At 37.2% G+C, this 15,375-nt stretch overlaps 1 protein-coding gene across 1 annotated transcript; it reads left to right on the forward strand.

Moving 5' to 3' along the window:
* The first annotated feature begins 221 nt into the window (after positions 1–221).
* LOC132105440 (serine/threonine-protein kinase TBK1-like) lies at positions 222–14,306 on the forward strand. The gene is made up of 20 exons (XM_059510546.1): positions 222–381; positions 564–704; positions 841–970; positions 1,659–1,840; positions 1,977–2,137; positions 3,937–4,047; positions 4,128–4,307; positions 4,907–5,103; positions 6,528–6,586; positions 6,682–6,773; positions 7,745–7,846; positions 7,926–8,004; positions 8,294–8,415; positions 9,396–9,472; positions 9,554–9,593; positions 9,683–9,784; positions 10,091–10,187; positions 10,264–10,364; positions 12,418–12,489; positions 14,146–14,306. Exons 1-20 carry the CDS (start codon positions 295–297, stop codon positions 14,195–14,197), a joined length of 2,184 nt encoding a protein of 727 aa, XP_059366529.1. The 5' UTR covers positions 222–294; the 3' UTR covers positions 14,198–14,306.
* The last annotated feature ends 1,069 nt before the right edge of the window (positions 14,307–15,375 follow it).

The raw sequence follows: 15,375 nt of genomic DNA on the forward strand, positions 1-15,375 counted from the left end.
TAAATTTTTGTAGCACATTTACGAAATATCTTCATAGAACATGATCTTTACTTAATGTCCTAATGATTTTTGGCATTAAATAAAAATTTATAGTTTTGACTCAAACAATGTATTGTTGTCTATTGCTACAAATATACCTGTGATACTTATGACTGCTTTTGTGACACAAATGGTGAAGTTCTTCTGTGGTACAATTGCCAATGTTGATGCTGTTGTTTGTGTATTGAATGCACCTGATCCTCATGAATATGTAATGTATGCTAATGTGTTTCCAGGTGAATCTATAGAGTCATCATGCAGAGTACAGCGAACTATCTGTGGATGATGAATGACCTGCTGGGTCAGGGAGCCACAGCCAACGTTTACCGCGGTAGACACAAGGTAACACATCCAAGTGTTTATGTTGATATGACACTGTCTATACTTCATTTACTTTGTGTTGTAAACAGCTACATTGTCCCACAGTCTGGAGCTCTCTCAGGTGGATTTTGATTCGGTGAATCTTTTGAATGATTCGTTCACTTATTCTGAGAGATGTAACTTGATTGAAAATCTGTCTGTAGAAAACCGGCGATCTCTATGCGGTTAAAGTGTTCAATAACCTGAGCTTCCTGCGTCCGCTGGACGTCCAGATGAGGGAGTTCGAGGTGCTGAAGAAACTCAACCACAAAAACATCGTGAAGCTCTTCGCCGTTGAAGAGGAGGTGAGACCGACGCACAAACAAGCACCTGTAATACCTGTTTTCTCCGAACTACGAACATCAGAGGTCACTGTTGTTGTGTGTTCTTGTCATTCAGAAATATGATGATCATTTGTTGAATGTTTATGTTGTGTGTCAGTCAAACACGCGTCACAAGGTGTTGGTGATGGAGTACTGTCCGTGCGGAAGCCTCTACACGGTTCTCGAGGAACCGACGAACGCTTACGGACTCCCGGAGGACGAGTTCCTCATCGTTCTGCAGGATGTCGGTAAGTTCTAGATTGGTGTATTTAGCAGAAAAAGGTTCTTTAGGGGCCGTTCAAACAGAAAGCATTTTGCTTAATGCAATGCGAATATATATATATATATTTTTAAAGCCATTCCTGAACAGTGTTTCGCGTTTTTTACACGTGGACCAATAAGAAGAGCCTGAAGGCGGAGCAAGTGTTGCAGGCTTTTGTTTACAATAACAAGCTGGCATGGCACCTGTTTAATTTGATAGCAACATGGCAGAGAAGGCATTATGCAATGCGAATATTATTTTTTTAATGCATTCCTGAACAGTGTTTCACGTTTTCTTTCTTTTCGCACGTGCTACTTTTCCGTTGTTTTTCTTTGTAAATGTGCTAGACGGATGTGTACGTCCACTGCATTTACGTCTCACGTCTTTCGCAGCTTCTCACTCATGAGTGTCTTGTTTTTTAAGATGCTGTGTCAAGTTAAAAGAATTAAATTCAATCAATGTCAGTTCCAAAACATTGGACCAATCAGAAGAGCTTGGAGGCGGAGCAAGTGTTGCAAGCTTTTGTTTACGGTAGCAAGTTGGCATGGCAACCGTTTTGTTCAACGCAAACATAGCAGAGGTGTTCTTCTCCATGCTTAAAAAAAAAGTCATGTTTTTAGATGCATATACATGTTTATTTTTTGCGAGTTTCTCAGTGCTGATGTTTGTGACAGTGGCGGGAATGAATCATCTGAGAGAGTACGGGATCGTCCATCGAGACATCAAGCCTGGGAACATCATGCGTGTGATCGGAGAAGACGGACGATCCATCTACAAACTGACCGACTTCGGAGCCGCGCGTGAGCTGGAGGACGACGAGCAGTTCGTGTCGCTCTACGGCACGGAGGAGTATCTGGTGAGCGGAGGATGATGGGAAACGTTAGGGCAGCACCATTAATCGAATACGATTGTCATCCGCATCTCGTCAGTAAAGCTGGTTCTATAATCGTGTTTTTCGCGGTCCTCGCTGATCTCTCGCTGTGTTTTTGCAGCATCCCGACATGTACGAGCGAGCAGTTCTGAGGAAAGACCACCAGAAGAAATACGGAGCCACGGTGGATCTGTGGAGCATCGGAGTCACGTTTTATCACGCCGCCACCGGCTGCCTGCCGTTCAGACCGTACGAAGGGCCACGCAGGAACAAAGAAGTCATGTGAGTGAGCTTCAGATTCACACGCGTGACTGAACATGCGTGATGAAAGCCGTTTGACTGATTCAAGATTTAAAGATTGACTCATTAAAGATGATTTTATGGAAGTTTACGTTTTCATGTATTTGTACTGAAAGTATTTTATTTTATATGAAATGTTTTAACAAAATATTTGTTATATTAAATTGATACATAATTAAAGCCAACTGACATATATTGGAAAGCCATATAAAGCCATAAGCTATGTTCCAATATTAAAAACACAAAATTGAGGTTTCGGTGAGATTTTATTTTGGCGTTATACCAACAATAGCCACCAGGTGACACCCAAATTCTGTTAAAAAATTTTTTTGGGACGCAATTTCCTGTCGCAAATATATGTTTCTTCCACGGCATTACTTTCTATCACAAAATCTTAGAATTTTTCAGTAAACCCCATAGACACCTTGCTCTTTTACATGAGCACCGTGTTTTAAAGACGCAGTGTCAAATTAAAATAATTAATTTATTTGACTTTTTCACTTTTTTTTTTTTACTTTCACTTTAATTAAACTTTTACACACATCAGTGTCAGTGCCATAACAGTGAACCAATCAGAAGAGCCCAGAGGCGGAACTAGCGTTACAAGCCTTTGTTTACAGTAGCAAGTTGGCATGGCAACTGTTTTATTTGACTGAGGAGGCATTCTGTGCATTGTAACATTTGTAACATTTGCTTATATGTGCATATATACAGGGGCGTAGTTTATGGGGGGGGTGGGGGGGAGGTAACCCCCCCAATATGCAAATCCATCAGTTACAACCCCCCCAATATTTCAACATGAAAATCACAGTAGATCAAATGAAAAATATAATATGAAAAAATAGAATTCATTTATTTTGTAAAAAGAATTTTGTTCCTAATCAAATATGAGTATGTCATAATAAATCAGACAAAAAATACTCCCCCTCCATTGAACCGATTGGTAACGCCCAACCAATGAGTGGCACTTTCACCAAAACAAGCGAGTGGTGTTTGAATGGGAGAGCACACGGTTAATGTTAACGCCAAAAATGAAGAAAGCGCTGCACAGCGGACTATATTTAACTGCTGGTCAGAGAGGGATGCAAAAAAAAAAAAATACAGCATGTACTGAGAATGAGGTATGAGAATATTGTGTAATAGTTAGTACACACCACATATATTTAGCTAGCTAATACCTTGCAATGTATTTAGCTATAACTATCAGTATAACAAGTTACCAAAGCAGCTGTCTGTTTTGCTAGTATATTTTTCAATAGTGTCTGTAATTATCAACGACAAAAGTATTCACATCGGTGTTTGTTTTCTTACTAAATTAATCTGACTTTTGAACGAATTGGATGAATTAACGATTTTAGTGGCTAACTCATTAAAACAGTGAAACGCTGCCGCCTACTGGCGGTTTCAATACTTCATTTCTTTCTTTTGATAATCTCTACTATGTTAGAATTTTATGAATGATGATTATACACAAATTTCATAATGTTATGAGGTGTATAATCTCTAAACATGTTTTTATAACAGATTCGAGGTAAATATAGCTGCAGGGTAGAAGGGTAGCTCTGTTATTTGACATAAAATACATTTCGTTTTCTCAAAGGAATGGGCAGTATTTTGTCTGAGAAATAGTAAAAGGACATCTTTTCGTTTATATTTTCTCTTAAATTCCATTTGGTTAGAAAGCAATGAGAAAATCGCATGGTGAGATCAGTATGGCGATGTGAGTCGAGTGAATCGTTTCGTCCGTATGGTCTAGATGCTGAGTGTTGTTGATCTGGCAGGTATAAGATCATCACAGAGAAGCCGTCCGGCGCGATCTCTGGCCATCAGAAGTTTGAGAACGGGAAGATCGAGTGGAGCTCAGAGATGCCGATCTCCTGCAGCCTTTCCAAGTGAGTCTGAGTCTCCAGACGGTCCGGTTCGGTTAGAGAAGAGAAGCGTGTCTGATCTGATGTGTGTTTGTGTGTCCCAGGGGTCTTCAGAGTCTCCTCACTCCAGTGCTGGCCAACATCCTCGAAGCAGACCAGGAGAAATGCTGGGGCTTCGACCAGTTCTTCGCTGAGACCAGTGATATCTTACACCGCATCGTGGTCTACGTGTTCAGTCTGCAGCAGGCCACGCTCCATCACATCTACATACACACATACAACACGTGAGGATGCGTGCAACTCACACACACACACACACACACACACACATAGCTTGATCACGATGGACACTTCTCACGCACTGCAAAATAAAACTATTTTATTTTAGCATTCAGACCCCCAAAAACCCCCTAAAAATTTTGGATTATTATTATTATTTTTTTTTTTTTATCAAATTATTCATAAATATATTTGTTGTAGTTTTCATTCACCACTGTCGTGTGCAATAAGCTGTTTTCTTCATTAGCTGCTTTGTAAATAACTAGAAGAATAACAAAGCACAATGAATTTGTGCTATGAATGCAAGAATCGTCCAAACACACATCTCTTGCATCTTTATTTGATCTTTTAGCACTCTATACTAATTCTATTCTTGCCCCTTTTAGACTTGCACTCTTTAAAAAAAAAAACAACTACCAATAGCTTCTCTATTTTTTTGTGTTCTATCGACTTTTTGTTTATTATACAATTAGCAAAACCATTCTTTTTCTATTCTATCTGTTTTCTTTTTATTCATTATATATAATTTTAAAAAACAAAACAAGAAATCCTTGCTATGTGTACTGTTGTTATGTTCACAGTGCAATATTTTCTCTCCGTCCAGGGTGAATCTCTTCCAGGAGCAGCTCTTCAGATGGACGAACATAACTCCATCCCATCAGGACTTTCTGTATGAGGGCCGGCACCTCGTCCTCGACCCAAACCGGCAGGCTCAGACCTTCCCCAAAACCTCCAGAGAGAATCCCATCATGCTGCTGAGCAGAGACCCTGTCAACACCGTCGGCCTGCTGTTTGAGGACCGTGAGTCCTGCCATGTTCACTAATAACTGAGGGATGTAATCATATCAAAATCCCACGGTCCATATAAACGTCCACGATGCAATTTGTGACCCTCAACCACAAAACCAGTCATAAGGGTCAATTTTTCGAAATTGAGATTTATGCATCATCTGAAAGCTGAATAAATCATCTTTCCATTGATGTATGGTTTGGACGATATTTGGCTGAGATGCAACTTTGAAAACCTGGAATCTGAGGGAGCAAAAAAATCTAAATATTGAGAAAATCATCTTTAAAGTTGTTCAAATTAAGTTCTTGGCGATGCATAAAACTAATAAAAAATATATTTACGGTAGGAAATTTACAGGAACATGATATTTACTTAATATCCTAATGATTTTTGGCATCAAAGAAAAATGCATAACTTTGACCCATACAATGTATTGCTGTCTATTGCTACAAATATATCTGTGCTACTGATATATTATATTTTGCGATATTTAAAAAGGAAAAAAAAGTCAGTGAATTGACTTGTAGCTGAGCTTTAAACGCGACTCAAGCTTATTTTTATTTGTGATATACTGTCTCGGTCTAAATTACACTTACACTGGGATTTTAGGAAGCCAAACCAATTAGAATATACTAACAATAATGACAGTAGTAGCCATATATTGTAAAACAGTTGCACTGTAAAATAAATAAAAACTTATATTTCAAAGCTGCTTCTCACTACAGTAACTAATTTCTACACTCGACAGAGATATTTTGAATTTGGACTGCATTTAAACCACTAGCTGTCAGCAATTCTTATAATGCACTTTAAAGCTTTTATTTTGACAGAAACGACAGCTGCGCTTTTATTTTGAAGGAAAGCACCAGCTTGTGTGAAAACAAGCTTACGAAAACACGTCTCACTACAAATCTAGCTTTTAACAAATATATTACTAATATACTTATCGTTTCATATCGTCATGTGACCCGTTTGCTATTGCAACATTGATAATATCGTTTCTAAATTCATAATAGTCCTGTCCAAGGATTAATTGCGATTAACCGCATACAAAATAAAAGTTTTTGTTTACATAAAAAATATGTGTGTGTACTGTTTATTTATTATCTATATATAAATACACACACATTCAGTATATATTTTGAAAATATTTCCATATATATATATATATATATATATATATATATAATACATATATACATATATATATATATATATATACTTAGAAACGTAACATATTTTTCTTAAATATATATACATGCATTTGTGTGTATTTATATACACTATAATAAATATACACAGTACACACACATATATTATGTAAACAAAAACTTTATTTTGGATGCGATTAATTACGATTAATCCTTTGACACACTAGTCTTTACTAATAACCGCTCGTTTGCTAATAATAATAACGATGGCCTGTTGTTTGCAGCTAGCCCAATTAAAGTCCAGCCGCGCTACGATCTGGATCTAGACGCCAGCTACACCAAGGTAAGAAACGACTTCCTGTTTTTTATAGTCTCTGAATCTGAGTTTGGTCTTAAGTATAGATTATTTTAATCACTGTTGATCGTGTCTCTGCTCAGACGTTCGCAGGTGATGTTGGATATCTGTGGAAGACGTCTGATTCTTTGCTTCTGTACCAGGAGCTGGTGAGGAGAGGCGTGCAAGGCCTGATGTGAGTTCATGAATCAAACCAAACGAAGCGACTCGCGCTGATGAAGCGAGCTGAATTGATTCACTATTGTCTCCTGTAGAGCTGCTGCACAACAGAAACTTGTTTCATAATCGAAACTGAATCAAAGTTAAATGAATTGGTCTGCATAATGGCTTGGTTGAATTGAATCAACACTGAACTGAATCGATCTAAATAATGACTCTTGTCTTCTGCAGAGCTGTTTTAAACTGAAATTGAACTTGACATAGTTGAAATTGAGTAATTGTTGAAGTGAAATGAGCTGCTTTAAATTGAATTGATTTCAATCTTTACATAATTAACCCTTATTGAATTGAACCGATTAAACATTGAACTGATTCTGTGAATCATTTTGAATCATTGAACTGAATCAGAATTGAACTGGTCTGAACAATGACACTGTTGTCTTCTGTAGAGCTGCTATAAATCGATTTGGTTTAATAATTGATGGATTTTGCATCATTAACACTTATTGAATTGAACCGATTGAACTGAATCATTTTTAATAATTGAATCAAAATTGAATAACGACACCGTTGACTTCTGTAGAGCTGATGATTTACAGCTGAAATTTAATTCCTTTTATAATTGATAGATGTTTCAACATGAACACTGTTACCGAACTGATTGAACACTGAACTGAATCATTTTGAAGAATGACTCTTTTGGCTTCTGTATAGCTTTTTTTTTTTTTTTAACTGATACTGACACTGTTATTGAACTGAATCGAAACAAAATTTTACTGACTTGATATGAATAATGACTATTGTCTTCTGTAGAGCTGCTTTACCGCTGAAATTCATTTCATAATTAAAGAATTTGCAGCATTGATTGTTACTGGACTGAACTGAATCATTCTGAAAAATGACTCTTTTAAGCAGCCTTATCACTGTTATTTTCCTGTTTATTTGTGTGAAGTGTTCTGTAAGCGTAATATGAACGTTGTGCTTCAGCGAGCTGATCAGAGACGAGTACAGTGAGACGGCGCACAAGAAGACGGAGGTGATTCACATGTGTAACTACTGCAGCCAGACGCTGGAGCGAACCGAGCAGCTGTGAGTGACTCCTGATTCAGACGGAGCTCAGAGCCAGATCTCGTCCGATCTTCATGTTCCCTGTGTGTTTGTGTTTCAGGTGTGAGGTTCTGATGCAGGGAAACCTCCTGTCGGCGGAGTGCGATGAGATCCGGGACGCGAGGAAGAAGGTGATGCGGGTGAGATACTGATGATTCACAAACCGAATGGTGCAACTTAAGGAACCTTTGTTAAAAAACCTGTATTTTACTCATCTTGAAACACAATTTGGCTAGTTTTGAGTTGCAACCACGTGGGGTTTTGTTGTGAAAACCTGCGGTTAAACATTCCATTTAATTATTTAATTGTTGCTACTAAGTCTTTATTAACCATTTCACCTTAATAGATTCAAAAGAGCTCCCTTAAGTCATCTTAAACTCAAAATGCAAGCGTGAGTTCTTCATGAAAGTGTGTTGATCACGTGTGCAGCTCTCCAGCTCTCTGGGCTCCATGGAGCAAACGCTTCAGGACATCAGCATCATGTTCCTGTCGGGAGGAAGTCTGACCGATACGTGGATGCAGCAAGTGGGAACGCACCCGGAGGACAGGAAGTGAGTGTCACTGCTTCAGCGTCCATTACCCTGGAGAACCAAACGTCTCATTTCCTCAAAACAAACGGGGCAAAGCGCTGTTTTCATCAATGCAAAAAATCTGGTTCTTCCTCATTACATTTGTCTTGTTTTCCGGTGCAAATATCTGCACTTCTTTAAATTACATTAAAGAAGCGCTTTTATCTGAAGCTAGAAAAAAAACTTAACATTTTCATTACTTGAAATGAAGTTAACTTCAGCTGAAAGAAAGAAAGAAAGAAAGAAAAGATCAGGATACATTTACTGCAGAAGCAAAGTGACTTCAGATATTAAGTTTTGTTTTCTGGATAATATATCAAAATTAGACTCTATCAAAAATAAAACAAGAACAAATAATAATTAAAATTTATTTTGATAAATGTATCAGTCAAAAAGTAATTTTTCTAATCCAGTGAATGTATCTTGATTAAGAAGGTTTAGAATTTTTTTTAATGGAGAACAAGACAAAAAATATTATTGTTATTTTAGTATCATTAAAACATTATTATAGTTTTTGATAATATTTTGTGATTTATATATATATATATATATATATAATTGTTTTTAAAAATATTTTTTTAAGTTCTGTTAATTTGAATTAATTTTGTTTTGTTTTTATTGTTTTGAAATATGTCTATATAATGTTTTTTTTAATTTCCATTTTAGCTTCATTTATTGTAGACCATCAGGTTAAATGAAATAAAAAATGAGAAAAGTTGCTTTGGCAAACTAGCAGAAATAAAAAATTGGTTAGAATTATTTATATTTCATTTTATTTTATTTCAGCTAACATTTATCATGTTTCAAGTAAGGAAAGTATTTGTTATGGCGTCAATTTTTGTTTTTGTTGACTATAATAGCCCTGACAAAAACACAGAAGAAGAGCATTATTTTTTTTGCAGTGGACACATTTTAAGCTCGAGTTTCTGATTGCTGCCTGTGTTTCTGTGTTTCTCGTCTAGTGTGGAGAAGATCAAGGTTCTGCTGGACGCCATCAGCAGCATCTACCAGCAGTTCAAGAAGGACAAGGCCGAGAGACGTGAGTCTGAGAGCTCCTGAGATCTCATCAGCGCTCCTTTCGTTTAGTTTTTTATGTGTTTGACATGTCTCATCTCCTCAGGTCTGCCTTATAATGAAGAACAAATCCACAAGTTTGACAAGTGAGTATTGTGTGTGTTCGCTGTAGCTGAAGAACAGTATGCATGTGACGCACAATAATGATGAGACAAATCTCTCTGCTTTTCTGCAGGCAAAAGCTGGTTCTTCATGCAACCAAGGCACGGGTGCTCTTCACAGACGAGTGTGCCATGAAATATCGCCTCTTCATCTCCAAGAGCGAGGAGTGGATGAAGTAAGAGGCTCTCGTTCAGCAGTCTAGAGCTCAGCGAAGCTCACCTGTGATCCAAACAGTCCTGCTAGAAATAATTATTACAGTTATGAATGCTAGACACTTTCATTGTCTTATAATATGCATTTGTTTATACCTTACCTGCTCAACGATTCCCAAATGGTTCGCTCAAGAATTAATTTGTCCAAAACCACTGTAAAATCTCTGTTACATTCACCGCAGTTTTCAATGGCTCTTCTGCTTTGCCTGAGTTATTCTGGAGATCGGACAGACACATGCATTGACTGATGCATGTACGTCTCCTTACAGGAAGTTCCATCACGTTCGGAAACGCCTCTTGACTCTGACTGGTCAGTTCAGAAGCATGGAACAGGAAGTGACCCTGCTCATGCAGCGTGTGAATAAAGTGAGTAAACAGGAAAAGCTGTGCGTTTAGCTGTGCTTTAATTGCACACAGATGCTAACGGCTCTCATGTGTGCAGCTGCTGGGGCTGTTACCGCAGAAGATGGTGCCCATGACGTCTGGAGGAATCGAACCGCAGATGTACCACAGTCCCAACACACTGGTGGAGATGACTCTGGGGTGAGAGATGTGCACATGTTCACTGATTCACTAAAACAATTTTTGGTACCCAACAATGTTCCGATGCGATGCGATTTGACTACTTGGTAAGAATTTATGACAACTAAAAAAATAAAACCTAAATATAACCTTGAAGTTCTACAGTTATATGAGCCTAAAATTTAAGATATGAGGGTATGATATAGTGCTGTTTTTCCCCAACATCTGCATTGTTGCAAATGTGATTTGGTACAACAGTTTAATAAATAAGGATTATTATTATTATTGTGTTACAGTTTAGACACAATAGAGTAGTGTTGTCACGGTACCAAAATTCAGTATTCGGTACCGATACCAGTGAAAATCCACGGTTCTCGGTACCAATTTCGGTACCAAAACAAAACACAAAAATATGGGAATTAAAAAAATAATAAATATTTATCACTAAAAATAAAACCAGTTCCATTCTTTATACTCATTTACAATTGTGTTTAAAGTTTTTCTACAAGTAATATAATTATGTAAAACAGTAAACAAGTTTCACCCAAATTTAATTTGTCTTTTAATTTATTAAATTTAAACACATTTTATTTTTGGTAAATAAAGGGGATTTGCTATTAAAAATTGAAACATGGAAGAAATATTGTGTGATTTATTTCTTTAATAAATAGTTTTATTAATTTTTTCAACGGTAGTAGCAGAATCAAATACATTTTACTAAATAATAGTAATATTTCTAGCACAATGCCAATGTAAAAATGAACTTTTAATGAATGCATATTTGTCATTTTAAGACTGGTGGTGATGCTTAAGATATTTTTGGTCATTGAGGGTTTCTGTAAAAAAAAAAAAATGAATAGATCATATTAATTATTATTAAAAGATAATACTACTACTAATTATACTAGCATACTAGTGTATATACAATGCACTATGAATTGATGAGCTGCTGGGGTTCATGAATATTAATCACGTTGTCTGTGTTCGGTCAAACTGACTTGCTGAAATCAAAACAGGGACGGTAGATCAGCGCCAGCCAATGAAATTGCCATTTGCGCATTAGCTCCGCCCACTACAGGAGAAACCGACATATCTTCTGCTTGTTCAGAATGATTCTAAATGAACTCCATTATTTTGACAGGAGAAGACAACAAAGAATATAGTTTACATGTAGCCCGTCACACGATTCAGTCTATGTAGTAAACAAACATTTTCATTTTTTTAGTACCGACTTGGTACCGAAATACCGGGTCTTTTGACAACACTACAATAGAGTGCATTAGTGTCACCACCTACAGCTAAGAATCTGTAATAAGAATCTGAATCAGCCTTTTGAACGAATCGCATGAATGAACGACTCGCTCCTAAAGACAGTGACTTGCTGCCACCTACTGGCGCAATTACTTTTATATTTAGAGTATTATTTTTAGGGCTGCGCTCTACTAAAAGACTTTTCTGGTCCCCTTGTTGTCATTCATTGTAAGCATTAGTTGACTATTAGTCGCACGTTTATTAATAAACCATATAAATAATGAGCCTTTAATTGTCTACATAGCCTAATAAGCACTCAAGAGCACGCAAAATATAATAATTATGAACGGCAGGGAAAAACAGCAAAGAGACTGCATTAAGACGGCAGTAAGCATGTCCTGTTTGCTTTATTTTACAAAAGCACAACATTTAGTTGTTATTGTGAGTGCACACAAATAAACGTTGAGTTTTTACAGATTCGAAAGATGCATTACTTATCTGTCCTGTGTCCGATTGTATTGTTATCATTATTTATGCAATGTTTTCAATCTAAATATTTCTTTCTAAAGCTACTTTTTTTGTTAAGTCGATTGATGTGTGATTAATCCACAATAAATTGGATTAGTTAACCATCAAATAATTGATTCGATTGAATATTTTAATCACCTGACAGACCTAGTTATTTTATTTTAGAAATTAGCATAGAGTCGTAAACAGTCAGAGCCGATGCTAATCAGGTGTGTGTAATATAACAACAGGTGCAGAATGGGTTAAGTTATCTAATGAAAATTCACCATCATTAACACATAATTCTGATTAACAGGATGAAGAAGCTGAAGGAGGAGATGGAAGGAGTCGTGAAGGAGCTGATGGAGAACAACCTGTTCCTGGAGAGGTGAACCTTTACGATTACTTGGATTTCTATAGTGCTTTATACAATATAGAAACAGAAAAATAACAGTGTGAATGTTACAAAATTCATCAAATATAAAGCAAATTCAATTTCAGTTCTACAAAGGACGGTAGAGTCATTATTCTGATCAATTTGGTTGGAAAACAGTAATAATTTGGGTTGCAATATACAGTGATGATGTTTTTAAATTTAAATATCATTATTGTGTTAAATAGGGGAGTCGCAAAAAATGGCAGTTATCATAAAATGAAAAGTACACAATGTTAAACTTATATGTAATTTGGTTCATTCATACTCACCACTGGAGGGCGCCCTCGCACAGAAGCTCCACAAGAGAGACTCATAGGAGTAATAAAACGAATTATGTTCCAGGAAAAATGTTCTGTGATAAGAAGCCACATCAGCCTCATAACGCGAGTTTGGAGTAAAAAAATGTTTAACTAATACAGTGCCATGAATTTTTTTTTACGTTTTATTTTTCTTGTTGCATATTTGTCACACTGGAAAGATTCAGATCATCAAACTAATTTTAATAATACACAGAGGTAATGCAAGTTAATACAAAAGCAGTTTTTAAATGATGATTTCCTTTATTAAGGGAAAAAAGCTGTCTAAACATACCTGGCCCTGCATGAAAAATTAATTGCCCCTCCTGTTAAATCACGAAAGAACTGTGATTATTCTCGTTATTGTAGACTGCCAGACCTGTTGAATCAAGAAATCACTTCAATACAACCTGTCTGACAAAATGAAGCATGCTTGAAGAGCAACACATCATGCTGCAATCTAAATAAACTCAAGAACAGATGAGAAACAAAATAGTAGACGTGCATCAGTCTTGAAAGGGTTATAAAGCCATTTCTAAGGCTTTGGGAGTCCTGCGAACCACAGTCAGAGCCATTATCCACAAATGGAGAAAACACTTGGAACAGTGTTGAACCTTCCCAGGAGTGTCCGTCTGACCGAAATCACTCCAAGAGCACAACGAGGACTCATCCAGGAGCTCATAAAAGAACCCAGAACAACATCTAAAGACCTGCAGGCCTCACTCGCCTCAATTAACATCAGTGTTCACGATTCAACAATAAGAAAGAGACCGGGCAAAAACAGCATCATGGGAGAGCTCCAAGCGTGTGTCTTCAGGACCTGGACCACTTTCATAACAGATGGAATCATGAATCCTGCTCTCTATCAGGAAATCCTGAAGGAGGACGTCCGTCCGTCAGTGTGTGAACTCAAGCTCAAACACACGTGGGTTATGAAGCAGGACAATGATCCCAAACACACCAGCAAGTCCAACTCTGGGTGGCTCGAGAAAAACCACACTAAGGTTTGGAGTGACCAGAGTAAATCTGATTGAGATGCTGTGGCATGACCTTAAACAGTCCTTTCATGCTGGAAAACCCTCCAGTGTGGACGAATTAAAGCAATTCTGTAAAGAAGAGTGGGCCAGAGTTCCTCACAGCGGTGGGAAAGACTCACTTTCAGTTATCACAGATGCTTGATTGCAAGTGTGGCATGAGAAGTTATTCGATTTTCGCACAGAGCTAGGCATTTTTGAACAGCTTTTTTACCTTAATAAATAAAACAATTTTCAGCGATTTGACTGTAATCATCGAAAACAATCTTGTGTTTCAGGTTCGGGACGCTGACGGTGGACAGTGGTATCAGAGCCGTGGACCGGATGTGACGAGGTCGTCTCTCTCGGATCATCACAGCACAAATAATGCACTCTGTTAGTTGTACATATGAAAAGAATGTAAATAATACACGTCTTAAACTTTACTTTAAGCCGTTAATTTTAATCTTGCGTTATTTCTATGAATGTCAACATCAAACTAGAGTTGCTCTTAACCCCGGATAAGGGATTAGATTTCTGTTCTCGACATGAAAATGAAATCTTTTCACCTTTATGATCCATAAACTTCTGTGCGGTTAGAAAACGGTCCTGCTCGTGTTGGTGAACGTCACTGAAGGACTCTTGACGATTCACTAAAGCAGAAGTGTCTCCCTTCAGTGTAAATGAAAGCACTATTTATAGACATTAATATTTGTTTCTGTAAATGAGTAAAAAGGACAGACGAGTTCTGATAAAACCTTTGTGTTTCTAATTTCTCACACCACACACTGTGAACCTGTGTGGTTCAGCACATGATCGTTTTAGCTGGTTATATCACATGTTCTGGGAATTTTTTTTTTGCTTATTCACGATGTGCAGTGTGCACCGGAGGTCAAAGGTCAGCTGAAAATGTGGTTTCATGACTTTAAGCTGCATTAGAAAGCATCATCCTTTTCTGCATCTCTGGTGATACAGTTGTCAGTTGCCATGACAACAGACACAAAAGCACAGTCTCATCCGCTGTTGCCATGGGAACACTCAGACAACAGCTTCCTCGTGACAAAGATCCACTGACAGACGTGTAAAACATGATGCTCATGTACATTCACAGTCACTGACGTCAGAACGGATAAATAACCACCAGAGCGCACGCATCCTAATATCCTCAATCATAATGATAGTAAACACCATCTGAACTAAAATGCAGAAATGTTAATGTGTTAGCAGACGATTGTTCCCAAAAGATAACATGTGAAATAATGTACTAATGAGTTTTGTACTGATGAAACTGCGAGGAAGGATAGGACGAATCTCCTGCTACAGCAATTGATCACAAACAGAGCTGAATGAGAGAGAACTTAAAGGAAGACAAGTAAGCTGGACTGAAGAAGAATAATAATAATAATAATTATTATTATTATATGAAGTCATGTTTTTATTACACATTTTTGCAGTTACTCAACATGTTTCCAAGCTATTTTAGTAATTACATTTATATATTTTTTTTTAATTTGCTAAATATAATACAA

Source organism: Carassius carassius, chromosome 26 (assembly GCF_963082965.1).
Source record: "Carassius carassius chromosome 26, fCarCar2.1, whole genome shotgun sequence".
NCBI lineage: Eukaryota > Metazoa > Chordata > Actinopteri > Cypriniformes > Cyprinidae > Carassius > Carassius carassius.

What these genes read in the sequence shown, in the direction of transcription:
- LOC132105440 (XM_059510546.1), top strand. Translation starts at nt 295, where the DNA reads ATGCAGAGTACAGCGAACTATCTGTGGATGATGAATGACCTGCTGGGT. An exon ending in GAAGGACAAGGCCGAGAGAC is followed by an intron (nt 9,473 to 9,553) that starts GTGAGTCTGAGA and finishes TCATCTCCTCAG; the next exon opens with GTCTGCCTTATAATGAAGAA. An exon ending in CTGGTGGAGATGACTCTGGG is followed by an intron (nt 10,365 to 12,417) that starts GTGAGAGATGTG and finishes TCTGATTAACAG; the next exon opens with GATGAAGAAGCTGAAGGAGG.